The sequence below is a fragment of the Antechinus flavipes genome, chromosome 1, assembly GCF_016432865.1.
Source record: "Antechinus flavipes isolate AdamAnt ecotype Samford, QLD, Australia chromosome 1, AdamAnt_v2, whole genome shotgun sequence".
Lineage (NCBI taxonomy): Eukaryota > Metazoa > Chordata > Mammalia > Dasyuromorphia > Dasyuridae > Antechinus > Antechinus flavipes.
The window spans coordinates 341,668,062-341,691,870 of record NC_067398.1 but is presented as its reverse complement, the minus strand read 5'-3'; the positions used below and the strand labels follow the sequence as shown (position 1 = coordinate 341,691,870).

The window sequence follows — 23,809 nt, the reverse complement described above, 5'->3', positions numbered from 1 at the left end:
CTAGAGAGCAATTTAAAACTCTGCCCAAAGAAACTAAGAAACTACATACCCTTTCATCCAGCAATATCACTACTAGGTTTGTATCCCAAAGAGATTTTTAGGAAAGGGAAAGCAAGGACATAGTTGTATAAAATACACAACTATGTACATTTTTATAGCTGCTCTTTATGTGGTGGCAAATAATAGGAAATTAAACATTCCCATTAGTTGGAGAAAAGCTGAAGTTGTGGTATATGATTATAATGGAATATTACTATGCTATAAGAAATGATGAAAAGGATAATTTCAGAAAAACATGAAAAGACTTACATGAATTGATTCATAATGAAGTGAGCAGAACCAGTACAGAGCAACATCAATATTATATGACTAACTCCTGTGAATGACTTAGCTTGTTCACAGTAATACAATGATCCAAGATAATCCCAAAGGACTCATGATGAAAAATGCTATCCCCTTCCAGAGAAAGAACTGATAGAGACTGAATACAGATTGAAGTATCTTCTTCTCTCTTCCCTCTTCCTCCCTCTCTTCCTCCCTCAATTGGGGAATGATTTGTTTTCTTAGAAGTTTGACTCAGCTCTTTATATATTTTAGAAATGAGGCCTTTATCAGTACTTGCTATAATTTTTTTCCCATTTTCTTCTTTCCTTCTAATTTTGGTTGCATTTGCTTTATTTTTACAAAACCCTTTTTAATTTAATGACATAATTTTTCATTTTACATTTTTAATGGTCTCTGTCCCTTGTTTGAGCCTAAATTCTTCCCTTAACAATAGATCTGAGAGGTAATCTATTCCATGCTCCCTTGATTTGCTTGTGGTATCAATTTAGAACTCAAAACTTAAAAAAAAAAATGTTAAAAATTATTTTTACATGTCATTGGAGAAAAAATAAATTACATATATATATAAAACATTAGTACTTATAGTAATATTAAACCACTGGACTAAGAATCAAATCACTTTGGGGTTTAGAGTTCAAGTTTTATGACTAATAAGTTGGCTCATAGTTGGGTTTCAGCTTGAGCTGGAATTTGAATTGAATTCAATGAGTTTCAGGACTGAGCAACTCAAATAACAAGAAAGAAACTGTCTCTCAGGGCAGAGTTCCTCACTGAGGCGGAGTTGAAGATTTTCTCCTTCAAGAATTTTCAGAGTTTTGGAATTATTAATAAAAATTAAAATATCATTTACTGAAACAATGAGTTGTCTTCTTAAGAGTTCCAGAGCAACAGAAATTTAGAATTGGAAGAAATATTTAAAATAATCTGGTCTGATCTCTTCATTTTATAGATAAGAGAACTGAAACCAAAGAAGGGAAATGAGTTGTTTAGGATCTCAAACCTAGCTTGTGGCAAAGTAAGGACTGCTAATGATGGCTGTCAGTAGTGTGTCATCTTTGAAACAACTTCATGAAATCAATAGTAGTATTCTTGACTTCCACTTCCATTCACTTTGTTGTTTGCATTTTTCCTTATGCTTATTTTTTTTAACCTCAGGTCTTCTGGCAGCAGGTACCAATAAAGGGCAAGTTGCTATGTGGAAGAAAGTGCCAGTCAGCAACCAGAATTCTCAGGTCCTGGAAGGCAAGGATAAGTGGACTCTGCAAACCCCAACTGAATTGGAAGGGAATATCACTCAGATAAAGGTCATTGAAATGTCTATTTTCAATCTACATATTTAAGATAAAGAATTTTTTTTTTGAGGTTTTCCCATTTAAAAACATAACTTCTTGAAGATGAAGTAAATTTTAATTTCACAACTAATAATTCCTATGCAAATCACTCTGTAAATTTTTTAACTAACCAGAATGTAGCCTAAGCTCTTCCTTTCAATAATTCTTTGTGTATGTCTGCATGTATATGTTCCATGTCCTCCCAACTCCCCACCACCACCATCTTCCCCCTTCAAAAAATTATCAAAACACAGTTTTCAAATTTTCTAGATACTAGCAGAATGAGGTAACTGGTCAGCCCTGGAGAGTTTTTTTGGCCAGTTGAAATGAAAATGCAAAACTGAGATTGATCAAGTGATGCCAGTAGTCAAGTAAAAAAAACATTTTAAAGCACCTATTTGGTGCCAGATACTGTGTTATGCATTGGGGATCCAAAGAGAGGCAAAGGACAATCCATGGCCTTAAGGAGCATTTAATTAGTTTAATGGGAAAGACAACATGCAAGTAACTATGTATATATAAGATATATACAGGATAATTTGGAGATAATTTCAGACATAAGATACTAGTATTAAGGGAAACACAGAATAACTTCTTAGAAAAGATGGCATTTTAGCTAAGACTTGAGAAAGCCAAGGAAGGTAAGAGGTGGGAACAAAGAGGGAGAGAATTCTAGGTACATGAATAAGTTAGTGAAAATATACAATTGAAAGGTGGCTTTTCTTATACAATGAACTGCCAGGAGGTCAGTGTAGTGGGATCACAAAGTAAATTGGACTGAGTAGGTGTTGGTTGTTGTCCTTTGTTTTCAAATAACATCACTGTGTAGGAAGGAGAAAGACAACCTCTTCATATGAAATTGAGGAATGAAGGAAATAGTGACAGAAGGCATCTAAGTGATATGAGATTAGGAGGAGGGGAGAAAAAGTTGCTTTGGGGGAATGATTTCAGGTTTTGTTTTTTTTGTTTTTGTTTTGTACTGGGGAAGTGGGGTAAAACAGAGTCTTGGGATGTTCTAGGAGATTGATAAACTGAGAATGTTTTAGGGAATATCAATATTTATGTTGCAGTCCCCTAGCAATGAAAGTAGGAATTGGAGATAGGCATTAAATTCATTGAGCAAGGAAGGAGAGTATCCTGGAAGTTGCTATGAAGGAAAATATGAATTAAGTAGTCTCTTTTCCTTCAAGCTTGTACAACTCTACAACAGAGTAAAGATGTTTTATGTCATATGGTTCTTGATAACCCTTTAAATCTTGAGAGCAATTTGCTTCTGAAATAAATTTAAAAAACTTAGATCCTTTAAGGTGTTTGTCTTTGAAAACTAGGAAGAACTTAAGCTAGAGGTTTAGAATTATATTCAAATTTGTAGACATTCATTCCTATTTTTAACCTCTTGATTTGACTTCATCTTCTATTATATTGATGAAATATTATAATACTCATTAATGGATTATGAGATAAAGGTGAAAGTATATGAAAAGATTCTATTCTGTGGATGACTGACAACAGGGAAAATAATTTGATAAAATCCAAGAGTCTATTAGACACTTGAAAACCTATAATTAAAGCTAAATTTCCCAGATTTCCTTTTGACCCTTTCCCATTCTTTAGAGCATATTGTGTTAATCAGTGTTGATGTGATCTTAAATTAAGGATTCTTAATCTGAATGCATTAACTTTAAAAAATATTTTTATAAGTGAATTTCAAAGCACAATTGGTTTCCTTTGTAATTTTGTGGATTTTATTTATTCATTTAAAAACATTCTGAGAAGTGATCTGTAGGCTTTGCCATACTTCCACAGGGATCCACAACATAAAAAGGGTTAATTTGTATACATTTAAATACAAAGGACAATGTTTAGTTCTGATTTGAGGAGGCAAACCATCTGAGTTAGGTTCCTTAAAAAGCTAAAGAAATGAAAATTTCAAATCTCAACCCTTTTAATTGTTACATGTATATAATAGTACCATTATTTATAACATATTTATGAAGCAGAAAGAAAATTTACGTTTGCATGTGCTTAAGATTTTGATAAGCATTTGTGACCATATTTTCTAGGAAAAGGAATTTTTCATCAACATTGTAGTTTCTGTACAAAATTGAAATATTATATACATCAAAGATATTATTTTATTGATTAAGAATTCAGTTACATCTTTGTATATCCACAGTCTTATAGATGTAAAATTTAAGAGACATTTTAAAGATTTTTTAAAAAAGAATACATAGTTTGCCTAGTTGTTTGTCTACAAATGGCTTCTTTCTTGAGATCACAAATGTACATTCTATAACTTTTGTATAAGCTGTTACTGGATAGATAGAATAACAGTTATAAAATAGATTTCTTATGAAATAATATTTATTTAGACATAAAAGCTTATTTTATTCTGATTCAGTGAACTTCAGCAAGTCACTTGACCTCTGTTTGCCTCAGTCTACTCACCTGTAAAAATGGGAATAAAAATAGCACCTATCTCCTAAAGTTATTTATGAGGTTGAAATAAGTTTATATTAGTAAAGTACCTATCACAGTACCTGGCACAGAGTAAGCATTTATGCTTATAATGAACAAATAAACAAATGCTTATTTTCTCTAGGAGTATCTATCAATGTATTGAAGTCAAGGAATCCTTTCATCATTACTTAGGTTTTTTTTTTTTTTAACTGCTTTTATATTTATGCTTTAAAATCAAGAAACAATTTTTCTAGGGTAAACTTCTTGGTTATCCAGAGATTGGAGTAAATGTCATCAAATCTGACTTTTCTAATCACTAGAAAATTATTTATTAACTATAGATGTTAGGCATAAAGCATGTTCCTCTTATTATTTCTCTGTTCTTTTTCAAATTCCTCATCTTTGTCTTTCACTATTCACATGCAGTGGGGCTCCAGGAAGAACCTCCTGGCAGTGAACAGCATCAGCTCTGTGGTCATCCTCAGTGAGCAGGCAATGTCGTCCCACTTCCACCAGCAGGTGGCAGTCGTTCAAGTATCACCGAATCTCCTGAACGTGACCTTCTTCTTCACTGGAATGACATACAGCCTGCGCACAGAGATGCACATCAGTGGAACTTTTGCCACCAAGGTAATAAAAGTGACCCTTCATCTTGAATTAAATGGAGCAATTCAATTTAGAATAGATTCCGAGGAGGAGTATTATTTTCTTTAAGAATGACAATGGCCATTCCCAACTCTACTCATGTTCTCAGTTAGCATCTTTTCATAGACACACAGATAATCTATATTATCTCTGCACTGAAAGTTATATTAAAAAGGTGGGGCTATTTTGAATAATGTAAACCCAGGCTTAGTCTCTGTTCTCAGAGGATACACAAATAAAAAGACAAAGAATGGAAAGAAATTATCAAACCATAGAGATAAAAAAAAATTTCCAATGTAAGGGCAGAATCACACTTTAAATTTTTTTCCTGAATTATTCTTTTCAGGATGCTGTTGCAGTGTGGAATGGGAAACAAATTGCTATATTTGAGCCCTCTGGAGCTTCATTACGAAATGCCGGTAAAGTACATTTTGTTTCAAAAATGAATAAAATTCCAAATGAATTATTTTTTTTCTGACAAAGTTGAGAATGATTGTACTTAGATTATTTAATCTTTACATAAGAGAAGAGTGCAGGGGATGATGTCAGAGATTTTGAAATAAAGGAAGAGGAAAAGTTCATATCAAATGACCTAAATTTACTAGAAAAGCAAAATTCTTAGCTAAGGTGGGATAGGAAACAGAGAAGCTTAAAAAGAAAAAAGCAGGTTTGGAGTTGTTTCTGTGCAATCAAGGAAGGGAAAATACTGCTTGTTGTGAGGAGGGGCTACTTGAAGTTGGATAACAAAAAGTTATAATAAAAATATCCCATTACATTCAGCCATTTTTCAAATTGATAGATACCTACTTGGTTTCTGATCCATTTTGTTACAATAAAATAATGATGCTTTAATTATTTTTGTACATATCAGTCCTTTCTCTCAATTTCCTATCTCTTTGGAAGTATAAACTCCTATTAGTTATTTCTGGGTCAAAGGGTATGCAAAGGTTAGTGACTTTTAGTGTGCCACTTCAACTTACTTTTCATAATGATTGGATTAATTCATAGCATTCCAACAAAATGATAATATTTTTGTTTTTCCATAGCCCCTCCAAGAGCTACCATTTTCATTTTTTGTCGTCTTTGTCAGTCTATTGGGTTGTGAGATGGAACCTCATATTTGTTTTAATTAATACATTCTTCAAGAAGAAAGTTATGAATATGGTAAAAACCAAATTATTTTTTAAAATAACATTGACTATAGATTAAGAGAAAACAGTTGATTATAGACACAGCAGTCAGTTCAGAATCAGTGTCTATGAGCAGTCAAAATATCTACTAGTAAAGTAAAAATCTATACCTAATTGGAATAAATAATAAGATGAGAAGAAAACAAAAGTTCTTTGTTGACATAAACGGAACAATTGACTTTGTATAATAGGAAATGATCAAAAGTCAAATCATAGAATCTTATCATCAATATTTCTTAGAGAGGTAAAACTACATCTGTAATGGGCTGAGGCTTGAGTTGATGCACTGAGGTCCCAAGCACAAGAGGCTAAATAGTAATTGGACCATACTCTATTAATATATAAGCTTGGAGAAAGAATGGCCCCCGCCCACTCTTTGTGCAAGTCCAGATGTGTTGTATAGGATATGACGATTTTGGTGGGTGGAGGCAGGGGAGTGAAAAAGGAAGGGGAGGAGAGATGGCTAGTGGGTAGAGCATCAGCCCTGAAGTCAGGAGGACCTGAGTGGGAAGAGATGGCTCAGTGGGTAGAGCACCATCCCTGAAGTCAGGAGTACCTGAGTTCAAATCCAGCCTCAGACACTTAACAATTCCTGGTTGTGTGACCATGGGCAAGTCACTTAACCCCAACTGCCTCAGCAAAAGCAAAAAGAAGAGAAACAGAAAGGTCGTTGCAATGGCAAAAGGGGGAAGAGATGGCTCAGTGGGTAGAGCACCAGCCCTGAAGTCAGGAGGACCTGAGTTCAAATCCAGCCTCAGACACTTAACAATTCCTAGTTGTATGACCATGGGCAAGTCACTTAACCCCAACTGCCTCAGCAAAAAGCAGTGGTAGAGCAAAAAGAAGAAGAGAAACAAACAACTAGCAGAGAGAGAGGTCTGAGCTCTCCTCCCCTTCCTTTTTCACTCCCCTGCCTCCACCCATCAGAATCGTCATTTCCTATACAACACATCAGGACTTGCACAAAGAGTGGGCGGGAGCCATTCTTTCTCCAAGCTTATATATTAATTGAGTATGGTCCAATTACTATTTAGCCTCATGTGCTTGGGACCTCAGTGCATCAACTCAAGCCTCAGCCCATTACAGACATCAAAAAGGCCAAAAAAAGTAGAGAACCCTCCTTGCATAGCAGAGTCATTTGGCAACTAAGGGCAATACCAGTTCAGACCCAGCAAAAGAACTCTGGGAGATGACTATGAACCACTACATAAAACTCCCAATTCCTCTATTTTTGTCCGCCTGCATTTTTGATTTTCTTCACAGGCTAATTGTACACTATTTCAAAGTCCGATTCTTTTTGTACAGCAAAATAACTGTTAGGACATGTATACTTATATTGTATTTAATTTATACTTTAACATATTTAACATGTATTGGTCAACTTGCCATCTGGGGAACGGGATGGGGAGAAGGAGAGGAAAAATTGGAACAAAAGGTTTGGCATTTGTCAATGCTGTAAAATTTCCCATGCATATAACTTGTAAATCAAAAGAAATAATTTTTTAAAAAAGAGTCATCTTGTTAGACTCAGTCTATCTTTTAGCCCGACATATCTTTTTGGAATCTGACTGTGTTGTGAATTGACAATGGCACTTAAGATAAAATCATGAAGAGTATCTGAATCGAACAAAATACATACAGAAGAAATCTGACCTGGGACTTACATAATTTTTAAAATTAATTAATTTGTTTATTTTATTATAGCTTTTTATTGACAGAACATATATGCATGGGTATTTTTTCAACATTGTCCCTTGCAATCACTTCTGTTCTAACTTTTGCCTTCCTTCCCTCCACTCCTTCTCCTAGATGGCAAACAGTCTCATACATGTTAAACATGTTAAAGTATATCTTAAATACAATATGTGTGTACATATTTATACAGTTCTCTTATTGCACAAGAAAAATTGGGTTTGGAAAGATAAAAAATCACCTGGGAAGGAAAACAAAAATGCAAGCAGTCCATATTAATTTCTGGGACTTAACATAATTTTGAAGGCACACAGTAATTGATTTTTAAGATATCAAAAGTAAATCTTTTCCAAAAGAGAAGAAAAGACTTCAGATGAGTTTTGAAAGGTGACTAAGAAAGCAGGGAGTGCTAAAACAGTTTACCATCTTTACAAAATATCTGAGAATGTTGTGCGTGTGTCTCCAATGTATACGTATTAAAGATATATCAAGGAAACAGTTTTTAGCAGTTGATTTTCTACATATCATACATAAATTACATATTTTTATGATTGCATATTCATAATAACACAACTAACACAGAGGAGAAGATAGCATAATATTCCTTCATGTCTATTGTTTATTGACTTTTTAAAAAATATGCATTTGGTAGAACAAATGCACATTTAAAAAGTCTTCCCAAACACATTTGCTAAAATCATATGAGGGAATTTTATGACAAATTCAACTATGGAGATAATTTTGTTCATTCATCCAATCAACGACATAAAAATTCAGGCAAGTCATAAAATAGGAAAGGTATTCAACTAAGATATCTAACAGTATTACAAAGTATATCCTAAGCCAAATCCAAATGGACTGTAACTGATAGCAAGGATCTTCAAATTTTCCTAATTACAAATGACATTACACTAATTTTACCAAGTCTTGAAGCAGCATTTAATCTATTACTTCAGTGATATCTGTATTTGATTTGGCCTAACAAACCAATTTCATTTAGAAGATACTGGCTTTTAAAATCATCTATATTTTTTTAAAAAGTGAAAAATTAAAGTTTCTGAGATTACATGTGGTTGTCACTTTGAATTAATGATTAGTCCATTAGGATATATCTATCTTGAAAATGTGCTATAGATAAGCAGTGACCCAGGCAAGATACTAGACAGGAGAAAAAAATATAGCTAGATTTCATTTGAAGGATTTCTAGTAATTCAAGTTGCTCACTATTACAAAAACCAATCTTAAAAAGACAAACAAATAGTATCTTCCTAATGCTATATGACTATGAATCATGGAATATGATTTTCTGAAGACAGTTCCATTCTGGATGGCACCTTTTAGAAAGTATGTTGACTGCTTGAAACATGTCCTGAGAAGGACAGATGGGATGGTGAGAGGACTGGGTACCATGCTATGTTCAAATTGGCTAAAGGAATTGCCAATGTTTATTCACTTGAAGCAGAGAAGTTTTAGTGAAGACATTGGAATTACCTTCAAGCCTAGTTAAAAAGAGATTAAAATTGTTCTGCTTGGTCTCATATAGCAGTAAATGGTTTTGGAACTGATTTAAATATCTTTAGTGGAAGCAAATGGAGAAGATAACTGGGAAGATAAGGCTCATGTCGATGGAAGAGAATGAAAAAGATATCATATGATAAAGTATTAATAGATTCAATAAATATATAAGTTGAGTATCTACTCCATGCAAAGCATTTGGATAGGTCCCATGAGAAATATGAAGACATAGTCTTCAACATTGTATGAAACAGAACTTAAGGATCTGGATTTTTACACAAGTCCTCCTTCACATTTTTATGAATGACTTGGATGAAGTCATAATATGATTATCTAATTTTCAAATGTCATAAAGCCTAAATCTAACATGTTGAAAACCAGAGCCATATCCTTAAAAGAGCTCTATGAACTAAAAATTTGGGACAAATCTAATAAATAAATAAAGTTAATAGGAATAATTTGAAAGGCCTTCTGGGATTCAAAACATTATCTAGAATATTATAGTATAGTCAGAAAATTTATTAAACACCTACATGCCAAGCAGTGTCCTATCCACTGAGGTTTACAGGTACAATTAAGGAAACAACAATTACTCACTCATAAGGAGCTTACATGCTAATCAGTACAAGTGCAACTGGAAATACAAACAGAATAAATGTCAAAATACTAGATACAAAGTAATTAAATGTAAGGAGGAAAGAAAGAGAAACAGAGACAGAATTGTTCATCAAGGGACTCAAAAGTCTTTAACTGAAGAGATGGTGCTTGAACTGCATCTTAAAGGAAGGAAGATTTTCTGTGAAACCTAAATGAGAAAGCAGTGACTTCCAGCAAGAGGGAGGGCAAAGCCTGGAGACAGGAGATGAAGGGTTCAGTATGAGGAACAGAAGAAAGGCCAGTTACTAGATTTTAGAATGCAAGAAAGGAAGTAATGCTTGATGAGGCTGAAATAATAGGTTGAGATGAGATTTGTGAGATTTAAAAGCTAAAAAAGAATTTATATTTTATTCTATAGATGTAGGGAACTATTGGAGTTGTTTGAACAGGGGAGTCACTTAATAGCAGGCATGGAGAAGATGGAATGGAGAAGTAGGATATTTGAGGCAGAGAAACTGATTTCTTAGTAAGTTGCGGTAATCATCTGAGAGCTCCTAAGAACTTGAAGTAACTGTGGGACTAGAGAGAAGAGATCAAATGTAAGAGCTATTGTGAGATACATACAGCAATATTTGTTGGATGGATGGGGTAAGTAAAATGAAAAGTCATAGATTTTTCTGAGTTTGCAAAACTGGGAGACCATAGGGTAGTGTTCCTTTGAGAGAACCAGAGAAATTTAAAAGCTCTTTTTTTGGAAATAATTGAGTTGTATATAGCAGATACTCATCTTAGATTTGTTGACTTGTTCAGTTAACTTTATGACACCTTGTATTTTTTTCTTTTTCGTGGCTACTGTTAACAAAACTATCTCTCTAGTTATCTTTCCAAACTGTAATCTGTTTGAAGGCTTAAAACATTTCTTGTGCATTTTTAATATCCATCATAGCACCTAGCAGTTTTCAACAAATTCTAATAGAAATATGGAATCTAAGAGTTGGAAAAGACCTTAAAGAATATCTCATCCAGTCTTACCTAAAAGTCTGATTGATAATGCTGTTGTAATTGTACCATAATTCAAAAGAGAAAGAACCAGAAATATTGAATAATTAATCACTGTAGTTCTGAAATACTATTTTTATTTTTTTTAAGGTTCCTTTTTATGTGAGTCTCCTGTGCTGGCAATGCATGAAGAAAATGTTTATACAGTGGAGCCAAACCGAGTTCAAGTTCGCACTTGGCAGGTAAATTGCTGATAAGATGAAAGTGGAAAGTATTGATAAAAGAGTATTAAAGTGGAAACTTATTTCTGAATTGTACCAAAAACTGTTCATATTTTTTCATATCCAGTTCATCTTATGTTTCAATTTTTAAAATGTATGTTTGATTGTTTTAGACAAAACAAACCTCTATTTCTTTTCAGTAAATTATATTTTACTTCCATTCATCTTTAATTTGCACTAGCTGTTTTATAAAATCACCTTTGCCACATAGTTATGCATTACATAAGAAACTTGCTTTCTGTAAAATACAAATGACCACAGATCCTTAAAATATCAGTTCTTAACCTTTTTTTTTTTTTTTTTTTTTTTTTTTTTTGTTAGCAGTTTACTATAGTAGGGCAAAAGAACTCTCTAGGTTCTTCTATAAAGAATTAAATGTCAGGATTGAAAGAATAGTTGGTCTTGGGGCTGGAGCCTTTCCTAGTAGAAAGGGAGGATATCTTCTGGCTCTGAAGTAGGAAGTTTTCTAAAGCAGATCTTCCTTCTCCTAATCCCCAACATATTAATATCCTTTAAATTGGTGCTTCTGGCTAAGCATGAAATGTCTGGCTTTGTTTGTCCAGTGAGAAATTGGAGGAGAGAGGCTGAATTCTGGTTGGGTTAGAACTAGAGGTTTGAAAGAAAGGATTTTTTTTTTTAATTTAAAATTTTTCCCCATCAGTAGTATTTTATTTTTCCAATTATCTGCAAAGAAAGTTCAGTTTTTTACAAATTTTTTCATCCTCCCCCTAAAACAGTAAACAGTGGGATCTAGGTTTTACATGTACAGTCAGTCATTTAAAACATATTCTATATTTGTCATATTGTGAGAGAAAAATCAGAACAAAAGGGAAAAATCTCACAGAGAGAAAAAGCAAGCAAACAAAAAGGTGAAAATAGTATGCTTTGTCTCAGTCCATATTCAGTCTCCATAGTCTGGATGCAGATGGCCTTTTCCATCTTGACTAATGAAATTGCCTTGAATCACCTCATTGTTGAAAAGAGTTAAGTCCATCAAAGTTGATCATCACATAATCTTGTTGTTGCTATGTACAATGTTCTCCTGGATCTGTTCACTCCACTTAGCATAAGTTCTTGCAAGTCTTTCCAAGCTTTTCCAAAAAGGAACAGTAATATTTCATTATATCCATGTGCCACAACTTATTCAGCCATTTCCAAACTTTTGAGCATCCATTCACCTTGTCACCACAAAAAAGCAGCTCATTTTAAAAAGGAAAGGCAATGCTTGAGGGAATAAAAGAGGGGAGGAACAAACATTTTTAAGCTTTTCTTATGGGCCAGGCATTGCATTAAGCACTATTCAAATGTTATTTCATTTAATCTTCACAGTACCCATTGGAGGTAAGTACTGTTATGGATCCCACTTTACAGATGAGGAAATTATAGGCAGACCACATTTAAGTGATGTTTTTGAGGCAAAGTTTGAACTCAAATCTGTCTGACTCCAGGCTCAGTGCTTTGTCAATTGTACTTTTAGCTGTTTCTAAACTCCATATTTGGGGTTGCCTTCTATCTACATAACTGAATTTTCACAGGCAGTACAGGGTTAGGTATTTTTTTCCATATCTGCCTTTCACTGTTAACAAAACACATCACTAAAGTGGAGGCAGTAATGAGACAGGTTTGACCCTCACTGCTATATGGAGCAACAACAGACAGGTGCTTACAATGAGGTACTTGCTCACTGAATTGAGGTGATTGAGAATCTTGATGGATCTCTCAGGATTCTGATATCTTCTCTCTAGTCTCCATTGCTATGATTATAATGTATTATGCTTAACCTGTCCTCCTAGGGGCAGTCTCAAGTAAAAATCACAAAAAGCTAAGTCAGTACTGATACATTGTTGGTGGAATTGTGAATACATCCAGCCATTCTGGAGAGCAATTTGGAACGATGCTCAAAAAGTTATCAAACTATGCATACCTTTGATCCAGCAGTGTTTCTACTGGGCTTATATCCCAAAGAGATCTTAAAGGAGGGAAAGGGACCCACCTGTGGCAGCCCTTTTTGTAGTAGCCAGAAACTGGAAACAAGTAGATGCCCATCAATTGGATGGCTGAATTAATTGTGGTATATGAATGTTAATGGAATATTGTTCAATAAGAAATGACCAGCAGGATGATTTCAGAAAGGCCTAGAGAGACTTAAATGAACTATGCTAAGTGAAATGAGCAGAACCAGGAGATCATTATATATGGCAACAAGACTATATGACAATCAATTCTGATGGACATGGCCATCTCCAGCAATGAGAAGAACCAAATCTGTTCCATTTGTTCAATAATGAAGAGAACCAGTTACACCCAGTGAAAGAACTCTGGGAAATGAGTGTGAACCACAACGTAGAATTCCCAGTCCCTCTATTTTTGTCTGCCTGCATTTTTGACTTCCTTCACAGGTTAAGTGTATTATTTCAAAGTCCGATTCTTCTTGTGCAGCAAAATATGTATATGTATACATATATTATATTCAACATATACTTTAACATATTTAACATGTATTGGTCAACCTGCCATCTGGGGGAGGGGGTAGGGAGAAGGAGGGGGAAAATTGGAACAAAAGGTTTTGCAATTGTCAGTGCTGAAAAATTACCCATGCATATATCTTGCAAATAAAAAGATATAATTAAAAAAAAAAAAAGAAAGAAAACTATGATCTTAGATCCTACAAAAAAAAAGCTAAGTCAGTGACCAGGGTTTAATAATTCCAAATAACATTTAATCATTCATTTGGAAGGACAACATGTACTTTTCTACTTTTAGAAGATGGAAAAGACACCATAAGAGACTTATAATCCCCTGAAAGGACAACTTGGCATCTTGAGAGTTTGTGTGGTTGCATTGTGGAAGCCTTAGTCTAATTTAGTCTAATGGATGAAATTTTCCCAATATACTCCGCATTGCTTCTAGTTCCTGATGCTCTTGGAAAATGTTAGCTTACCTAGAATTTTTTAATCAACATATTAGTCTTTCTTCATCTTTCTGATACTATACTTTATTTGGAGCCAATCTATGATAGATAGCAGCTTGGGGAAGGGAAATCATTTGGGCCACTTAATCTTAGTAATTATTAAGTGTTTAACACTTATGTATTTTTCTTACTACTATAATCTCTGGTTTTTATATTATTCTTTTTTATCATAGTTTCATAAAACGTGAAGGAGATGAAATGGCTTTTCTTTTTTAGACTTCAAAAAGGCTAGATGTCTGTAATGGGCAAAAATAAGTATTAAATTATAAAAGGGAAGCTATTTCTGGTGCCAAGCATTCTACACCCTAGAAATAGTCAGAGGCTTCAACAGTTCAGCTATGTGGGAGATAATGAATTTGCCCCAGAGCACCTTACTTCAGTAGCTTTATGCTCAGACACTCCTCTGCATAAAATCTAACAGGAATCTGAGTTGGGATGGTCATCATCAAATAAAGTAGAATTCCTTGCTGAAGGAAGTCACTTTTGACCAGGATGGTTTGTTTAGTAAGAGAGGCTAGATCTTTCATACCCTCTGCTTTAAGGTGACAAATCTAGAATGAGTGAAAGAGGAGGTTGGCCTCTGCCAAATGTCATAGATCTTGCTGGAAAGTTTTCATATCCCAGCTGAAAAGAGAACTTGAATCAAAGGCTCGAGGGTATACAGACTATATCTGTCCTTTAAAGACTGAGCCCAGAGAATCCCACAGTTGCTCCCTTCAGCAGAAAGCAGGCCTTGAGGAAAGGCAACGACTCAGCAATCTGTCTGGCCCGACAGGGGAAGCTGCAGTCCAGCCCTCGGTGTCCTATCTGTGCCAGTCTGGTAGTGCCTACCCAGCACCTGAAGGCCCTCCCTGGCCGAGCCCCGGAGAAGGCCAGCAGGCAGCCATGCCCCGCACTTAGCCTCCTCCCGTGGTGGTGGCCTAGAGGGAGCGGTGAGGCTGCACATGGAGGAAGTAGCTCGCCAGCCACGCAGTGGGGGGGCCTGCTGACACTCCTCACATGCCCCAGAGAGAACTGGATGAGACTCCTCCAGAAACAAAGATGGTTCAGAGCCCCAAGACACCATAACCACTGGGTGCTGTCCACATCTGTGCTTCATTACCATCCTTTTTGGGAATGTTTCCTTCACAGGCTGGATCAGGGAGATACTACAGCCCAGGTTTAGGGAAACACATCTTGTAACTTGTTCTTGCTAAGACACTTGAACAATTGGCTTTTATGAAAAGCTGATTGAGTGTGTTGCCTGAATATTAAGGGGCTACATGCAAGTGAGAGTTCATGAGCTACAGTGTTAAGGTCATCCCTAGATTCCTGGGAGTGGGAGTAACCTTCCATCTGGGGTCCTAACCTGTCATTGCTCAGAGGTGAAAGTGGAGAGGCTAAGCTAGAGAGGGAACATGACTTAAACAATATGATTATTTTTTATTTTTATTTATTTATTTATTTTTACAAAATCTACTATTGAGCCTGAAATAAGAGTTTATATGGTGTTTGAATTTGCTTAGGAGATAGAAAACTGGGAGATAAATCAGGGCAGCTAGATAGAGTGCTAGACCTGGAGTCAGGAGTCCTCCTGACTCATCTTCCTGAGTTCAAATCCAGCCTCAGACACTTTTTTGGGGTCTCTGGCTAAATAAAATAAAACATAAAGAAAATGCATTGTATTAACAATTATTAAAAAAAAACACATAAAAGACTTTTTAAGTCATGTGCAAACCAAGATTAGAAGGAAATCAGAAAGTTGAGAAACAGTTTTTGCAGCTAAGTGTCTCTGATAAAGGCCTCATTTTTCAAATATATAGAGAACTGAGTCAAATTTAAAAGAATACTAGTCATTCCCTAATTGATAAGTGGTCAAAGAATATGTACAGGTAGTTTCCAGAGAAGTAAAAGCTATCTATAAACATATGATTATTGATCACTATTGATTAGAGAAATGTAAATTAAAGGAACTCTTGAGATGCCACCTCATAGCAGATGTGACAAAAAGGAAAATGACAAATGTTGGAGAAAATGTGGGAAAACTGAGACTCTAATCTGTTGTTAGTGGAGTTGTAAACAATCTAACCATTCTGGAGAACAATTTGGAATTCTGGCCAAAGGTCAATCAAATTGTGCCTTGATCTAGCAATACCACTACTATTTCTATCTCCCAAAGAGATTTTTTTCAAAAAGGGGAGGAAAGGGTATATGATTTTATAGTACTTCTTTTTGAGGTAGCAAAGAATTGCTAATTGAGGGGATGTCCATCAATTGGGAAATGGCCAAACAGGTTGTGATATATGAATGTAATAGAATACAATTGTGCTATAAGAAATGCTGAGCAGATGGATTTCAGAAAAACCTAAAAAGATTTACATAAACTAATGGCGAGTAAAGTGAGCAGAACCAGGAGAACATTGTACACAGTAACAGCAGCATTATATACAATGACCATCTGTGAATCACTTAGCTATTCTGAGCAGTGCAAGGATCTAAGACAATTTCAAAGGGCTTAGGATGAAAAGTGCAGAAAATCTCCAGAGAAAGAACTAATAGAATGTGACTGCAGATCAAAGCTTATTACTTCCTTTATCCTTTTTGTAGCTTTTTACTTTGTCTTTTTTTTTTTCACAGCATAACTAATATGAAAATGTTTTACATATGAATATATATAACCTTTGTCAAAATGCTGAACTATCTTGGGAAAGGCAGAAAAAAAATTTGGAACTCAGAATTTTTTAAAAATGCATTGTAAAATTATTTTTACATATAAATAGAAAAAATAAAATAATATTAAAAGTCATAGTATAAAGGATAATGAGATGTAGATTTTAAAAAATTTTCTAATGTTTCAAAAACAAGTTCTAAATCCATTCATACTAGAAGATCATAGGAAACATACATAATAAATATTGCTAGGATAATATTGATGAGGTTTGGTGCAGGGCAGAGAGTTGGGAGAACTCCTTTTGGTCAGCGCAGGTCCTTTGTAAAAGAATTTATGAACCCAAAAAGTTAGACCGGCAAAAAGAAGTTTATTGGCACTGAGAAATCAGCTTTTGCTAGGAGGCTGACTTCTGAGTGACAAAGTCCTCACAGAGAAGTAAAGATCTTGCAGAAGAGTCCTGGCAGAGAGATAAAGAGGGATTAATGCTGAGAAAAGGTTGTTTTCTCTGCAGGCAGAGGTCCTCGCAGGCAGCTGTGCCAAGGAGAAGTCCCTTGGCCTGGCATGATTTCTGTTTTTGGGTCTCTGCAAAGAAATGAGTTTAAAATTGCCGTTTTTTATAAGGAAATCTGAGACAGAAGTTTCAACAGAACAAGATTCCCTCAATGCTATCACTGCCCCTGTTATGGGCCAGAACTCTGAACTTGAAACAAAGGATTCTTCTAAGGTATTAAATCAGTGGAATTGATAGAGACAATAGTTATCTAATTTAGCATGGTTCAGTATGATTGATTTAATCCTGTAAGGAGATGTTATGGGTCAGAACTTGAAACAAGATACTAAATGGAATTGAGGAGACAATGGTTAAATCTAGTTTAGCATTGATTTAATCCTACAACAAATAATGGTTTCCCATTGATATAATGATTGGTGTATACTCAATGTGGAGTTTATAAGCAAGAAACTCTCAGGGCCAGAAGGACAAGCACAATAGAAGCTCTCAGAGGCTCGGACAGATTCATTCCATCTTCCACCTTTGTGGTGGCTGGAGGCTGAAGCATAAACCTTTGGATTCACTTTAATCTTTAAAGAGAGGAATGAATTGTCTTAATTCTAAAAAAAAAATCATACCTAGACCCCCTTACCAGATATTTAATGTAGAACATTTACAGTAAAACCTATGTATCTAGAAAGTCAAATGAAGTAGAATTTCCTGACTGACTGATAAGAATACAAAGCACCCTTCCTTAAGTTCCTGCAGTGATTTTTGTCCTTTTTCTTTTTTCCTCAGGGGACTGTCAAACAGCTGCTAATGTTTTCGGAGACAGAGGGAAACCCATGCTCCTTGGATGTCTGTGGGAATTTCCTGGTTGTAGGAACAGACTTGGCTCACTTTAAAAGTTTTGATCTCTCAAGAAGGTACTGTTGATGCCCAAATAAGAGTTTATGTAGTGTTTGAATTTGGTTAGGAAATACTGGTAAATAAGCCGCAGCTAGGTAGAAGACTGGGCCTGAATCAAGAAGACTCATCTTTCTTCCTCAGACACTTACTAGCTGGTTGACCTCAAACAAGTCATTTAACTTGCTTTGCTTCAGTTTCCTCATGTGTAAAATGAGTTGGAGGAGGAAATGGCAAATCACTTCAATATCATTGCTAAGAAAACCCCAAAAGGGATCATAGATGCTACTGAGAGTGACTGAATAACAAGAATACAGGAGAAAAAAAAAATTGGAAGATTAGTCAGGAATAGATCTTTTAGTTTGGGGATCCTCTTTTGACTTACTAGGTAAAAATTTATCAATCTTTTCACCTGCATGAAATAATCTTAAGATGTTGCGAAAAAGCAGTATGATATAATGGAAATAGTCCTGGACTAGGAACTCCAGTACTTTTTTTCTGAACTAGTTAACTATCTTAGACAAATCACTTAACCCACTTGGGCCTTGATTTCATGATCTAAAAAATAATAAGTAGAGTTTACATAGCACTTTAAGGTGTTTAAAATACTTTACTGATATCTCAAGTGATCCTCACAAAAAGCCTTTGAGATAGCTCCTATTATTATCTCCATTGTATGAGGAGAATAGAGCAATTAGAGGTTAATTGATTTGCCCTCCAAATCTACCATTTCATCCTCTGGCTACCTAGCTGCTTCCATGAGAGAGTGGGATTGATAAGGTTAGTGGTAGGTTTGGGTTCAGGGAACCAAATGAAGAGGTTTGGCTCCTCTAGACTCCCCTAGGATTCAGCACAGGACAGGGAGGTCCTTTATAAAGGAATTTACAAACCCAAAAAGCTAGACTGGTAAAAGAAGTTTATTATTGGCATTTGGGAAGTTAGTCTTTGCTATGCATGAATAGAAAAACTGAATTTCTTGGTGGCAAGGTCCTGACAGAAAAGTAAAGTTTCTAGCAGAGAAATCTCCAACAGAGAGGTATAAAGTCTTTTTAGGGGAATAGGTGAGAAAGAAATAAAAAAAGAGAATATCATTTCAGTGGGCAGAGGGTTGCAGCTTATGCCAGAGAGAGAGAGAGGTTCCTTGGTAGAGCATGACATGGCATGTTAGGTCTTCTGCAAGGACTGAACCCCAAGTTGGCTCTCTTTATAAGCGAAACTTTGGCCAGAAGCTGGAGGTTGCTCTTGTTGGGGGCTGGGTGCAGTTTGAGCTGGAAACAGAGAAAATATTGGAATTGAATGAGTATCTCCTGGCTGATCTTCACCGCAATAGGGAGCTTAATCAGTAGTGTTATCAGTGGGGGTGGTGCCCGCCGGTCTCTCAGGATAACAGAATGAAGCTGTTTGTCCTGTTCCCCTTGGGCAGGGTCTTTTACTGAGGCCAAAATTCAAGGAGACTTTCTCCTTGAAGGAGTTTCAGAGAATTTTGGGCTCTCCCTTCATCAGAATTCAATGAGCTCTTCTTCTAGCTTAACATGCAACATATATGCTTGGATTTTAGGCAGGGTTTGTATTCTCTGTAAACAATTGGCTTTTTGTACTGTTCATTCTAAATGTCTCATTACTAAATTTGGTCAAAATCATAAGTTAGAACTCTGGCTGTGGATAGGCTTCTGACCCACCTATTTCTTCCAGATTATTGCTATTCTTTACAAGAGGGGACAGAGACAAAAGACTGATTAAGTATAAACTTATTACTACTGAAAAAATAACTTGAAAGTGTAGGCCCAATAGATCAGAGAATTAGTTTGGAAGGCATTTCAGAGTTCAACATTTTTCCCTGACAGAAAAGGAAATGGAATTCATTCAGGTTCAGTTACTTGTCCAAAGTCCAAGAGCCAACTTTCAGATCCGGACCTCTGAATCCCAATCTAGCATTCTTTCCATCACCAAAGGTGTTGAATGCTGTACACAGTTCACAATCCTCCTCAGACTGGTCTAAACCAAATTAAAATGTAATTGGGAAAGAGTTTACAAAATAAAAAATGCAACAAAATATAGATTAAATTACATTTCAAAACTAAGTTAATAGGTGGTTCTCAAGGATCCTTATCAAAAATCAGTGGTCCCCATCTCTATTTGAGTGCACTAAATTCAGATAGCCCTTTATGTTTAAAACAGCACAGTAACCCATTTATGTTTCCTTGATTTTGCGTATTATCTTCTCCATTCTTTGTTTCTTATAAAAGCAGAACGGAGTGTATAATTACATGTATGAATCTAAATATTTAGTTTCTTATGTAGTATGGCATAAGCAGATTATCTTGAAACTTATCAGTTGCAATTTTAGAAACAGATATGGATGTGGTTTTTAAATCAGTGATTTTTATGTTAGAATGATGAGTGGCCCAGGGCAGAGAGTTGTGGGAACCCCTTCTAGTCAGCGCAGGTCCTTCGTAAAAAAATTTATGAACCCAAAAAGTTAGACTGGCAAAAAGAAGTTTATTGGCACTGAGAAGTTGGCTTTTGCTAGAAGGCTGACTTACTCAGTGGCAAAGTCCTGGCAGAGAGATAAACAAGGGGTGTAGAGAAATCCTGTCAGAGAGATAAAAAGGGGTTAAAAGTGAGAAGAGCGGGTCTCTTTTCAGCGGGCAGGATCCTGGCAGGGAACTATGCCAAGGAAAGGGAGGGGTTCCTTGACAAGGCATAATCCTGCTTTGGGCCTCTGCCACGTCCTGACAGAGAAGTAAGTAAGTGAGATAAAGAGGGGTTAATGCAGGGTGGGCAGGGGATCCTCACAGGCAGCTATGTCAAAGAGAGGTCCCTTGGCCTGGCATGGTCTTGCTTTTTAAGTCCTCTGCTCCCTATCTCCAAAATGACAAATAAAGTACATTTTATCTCTTCAGTTCAATCTAAGATTAAAAAAAGATGCCGCTTCACCTGAAGCTGAAACCAACAGATCGACCTCCCACCCCCATACCAGGAGGAACTGGCCTTGGGGGCTTCTCTAACCAGAAGTGCTGGGGATTGGTGCCTGAGTCAACCACCACCCCAGAAGTGGCCAGCAGCTCTCTGGCGCTCACCCGCAGGCCAGCTTTTCTGACCAGGCTTACCAGGAGTCAGTGTAAACCATATGACTAATCTCGCATGGAGAATCTTGCTCCCAGGAGTCCCCCAGGAAGCCCTACAACACTGTCACAGCACCCTGACTCCAAATTCGGGTCTCTCTTCCTGTCTTTCCTTCCCCAATTTCAGATCATCTCTTAGCTCATGGCCACCTGGCTCAGCTGTGAGGGATGGTGGGAGACATCTTTTGTGGTTTAAAACAAACCCCCCCAAATGAGTTTTCACTACATTATTAATGAACGGAGACCACCAAACACACCTCAGCCACGTTCCCAGCACACCAAAAAGATCCAGGCCTACCTGCAGTGTCCCTCATGGGGGTGACCTACGCGGGGTCTCTCTTCTGCAGCCACAAAGGGGTAGAGGGATTTCTTCCTTAATCAAACACACATATATGCCTCTAGGACTTCACAACAGTAAGAAGCAAAAGATCAAACAAACCAGAAGACAAAATACTTATTTGGGCAGACACGCACTGAGGTGCTGGCCACACACCCCACCTGCCAGGACTGAGCAGTGGCAAAAATACCCAGCATCCCCATGCACCCAGGACCTGCGCCGACCAGAAGGGTTTCTCACAACTCTTTGCCCTACGCCAGACCTCATCAAGAGGAGTGAGAAATTCTTGATAGTAGAAATATAAAGAATATTTTCACACCACTTTTAAAAACATATAATCATTTTGTTTTCTGATTTTGGTATGTTGCTGGACATATAGTTACCACCACTCAACATTTGGAACTTTATTTGTTGGCTAGGCTCTGACCCAATGAAAAAAAGCTTCATACTATCCAGATGAGTAGCTATTTGTTCTGATCTAATATTTGTATACTTCATTGGGTCTGTGCTTTCTGTGTGGATACTTACTCCTCCCCATCTAAACCTTGTATTGTTTGCAGCTCTTCTGTCATCTCTCTTAAATCTTCCATAGTGTGTCAACTCAAACTGCCAAGGTCCTTCCTCTAATAATAATGATAACAAAATATAAACTTTTCTAAGATCTGCACAGTGCTCGTTCACACTTTTATTTAATCCTTACAATAATCTTATTAGGTTATGTTATGCTTATCACCCCCATTTTACAGAAAAGGGAATGAGGGATGAGAAATGTTAAGTGACTTGCCCAGAATGTTGAGCTAATGTAAACTTAGATTTCTCAGGACCTCTATCTCCATGCCCTGTCCTCTGTCCACTATGCCTTGGTGCTTTCTGACTGCTTGACATTGCATGGCCACCAATGGAGCTCTGGTTGTTTCTTGCTTCTGCTGCAAAGCCAGATCATCTTTTCTGAGCCTACATCTTTCAGATATCTTTCATACCTTCTGGGACATTCTTGGTAATGTTTGGAATCTACCACTTCTTCCTTTACGTTTGAGTGACTTTCAGTTACATTTTGTAGAAAACTGATATTCCATGAGATAGTGCCCTGAAAGAACATTGTGAGTTTTTTAAAAGATGAGCTTCTGATTCAAGAAGCAGCTTGGGGCTGTTAGAAACAAGCAGTTGCCTATGCAGCTCTGAGCCCTTGGCATTTTCAGGATCGGCAAGAACTAAAGTACCGATGGGTTAGGCCTGGGCAGTGTCCCAGGGAGGATAGGGGGAGTTCTTCAGCTACTGAGTTGTCTCAGCCAGCATTGAATAGGAATGTTAACGACATATCTAGTAAGGATTGTATTAAAGTAATTTTATTTGATTCCACAGAGAGGCCAAAGTTCACTGCAACTGCAAGAACCTGGCAGAGTTAATTCCAGGCATAGGCGGCATTACCTCCATCAAATGTAACTCCAATGGTAACAAGATCAGCATCCTACTCCACAAGGTGAGGCCCAAGATCACAGTGCATCCAGTGTAGAGAGATTCCTCTAAGGAAGGGACGTGAGGAAATTAGCCCACTTTTATCTCTTTGATTCGTAGTATTGATTTTTTTTCCCACATGATTTTCACCTCCCTTTCTCTTTGCCTTTTTCTTTATGTTGCCTTTGCATCTTGTTTTCTCCCAATTCCTCTCATTCATCTGTAGGTTTTTTCATTTCACTTCCTGTGCTTTCAACACTCTTTTCAGTTTCTAGCCTACCTCACCTTTACCCTCCTCCCTTTTACCTCTTTAGCATGTTTTTCTATGTCCATGTTGACCCCGCTATTTTCAGAATTAATGGATCAGCTCCCTCAAAATGGTATAATCTGTTGCACAGATCTCCTTTTCTTGTACTTGGTCTGGTCTACTTCTTCTAATCTTCATTTATTCCACTGCCATTTCTATTTCCTAATGTAGTATAATAATGTGATATAGGAGAAACATATGGTAGTAGATCGTTTTTCTTTGATAGTAAAGATTTTGTTTTAGAAATCATTTAATTCTCTCATTTCTCTATTGTTTAACTCACCACCTTAGTGAATTTGCAAACCAGAACACCCCTCCCAAGTTACCAATCATTGGTATTATTAACTTAATTAGAGTTCGGTTTCTTGAGGGCAGGGACTTTTGTGTTTGTGTGCTTCGAAATGGTAAATGCTTTAAAACTGTCTTTCCATTAATTCATTCAAAAGAAACAAACAAAAAAATTTTTATAGATATTTTCAAAGATTCATTTTTTTGTTGTCTTTTTTTTTTCTT

The 23,809-nt window shown here is 36.3% G+C and overlaps 1 protein-coding gene across 3 annotated transcripts in view; it reads left to right on the top strand.

Annotated features, from left to right (window-relative positions):
- IFT140 (intraflagellar transport 140) overlaps positions 1-23,809 on the top strand; it is a 192,759-nt gene that overhangs the window by 48,163 nt on the left and 120,787 nt on the right. For all 3 annotated transcript variants that reach the window (XM_051969403.1, XM_051969401.1, XM_051969402.1), the window contains 6 exons: positions 1,501-1,649; positions 4,563-4,766; positions 5,128-5,200; positions 10,925-11,016; positions 17,965-18,092; positions 22,897-23,014. In XM_051969403.1, the coding sequence (XP_051825363.1) occupies positions 1,501-1,649; positions 4,563-4,766; positions 5,128-5,200; positions 10,925-11,016; positions 17,965-18,092; positions 22,897-23,014 (764 nt within the window). The remainder of the gene's footprint in view (positions 1-1,500; positions 1,650-4,562; positions 4,767-5,127; positions 5,201-10,924; positions 11,017-17,964; positions 18,093-22,896; positions 23,015-23,809) is intronic.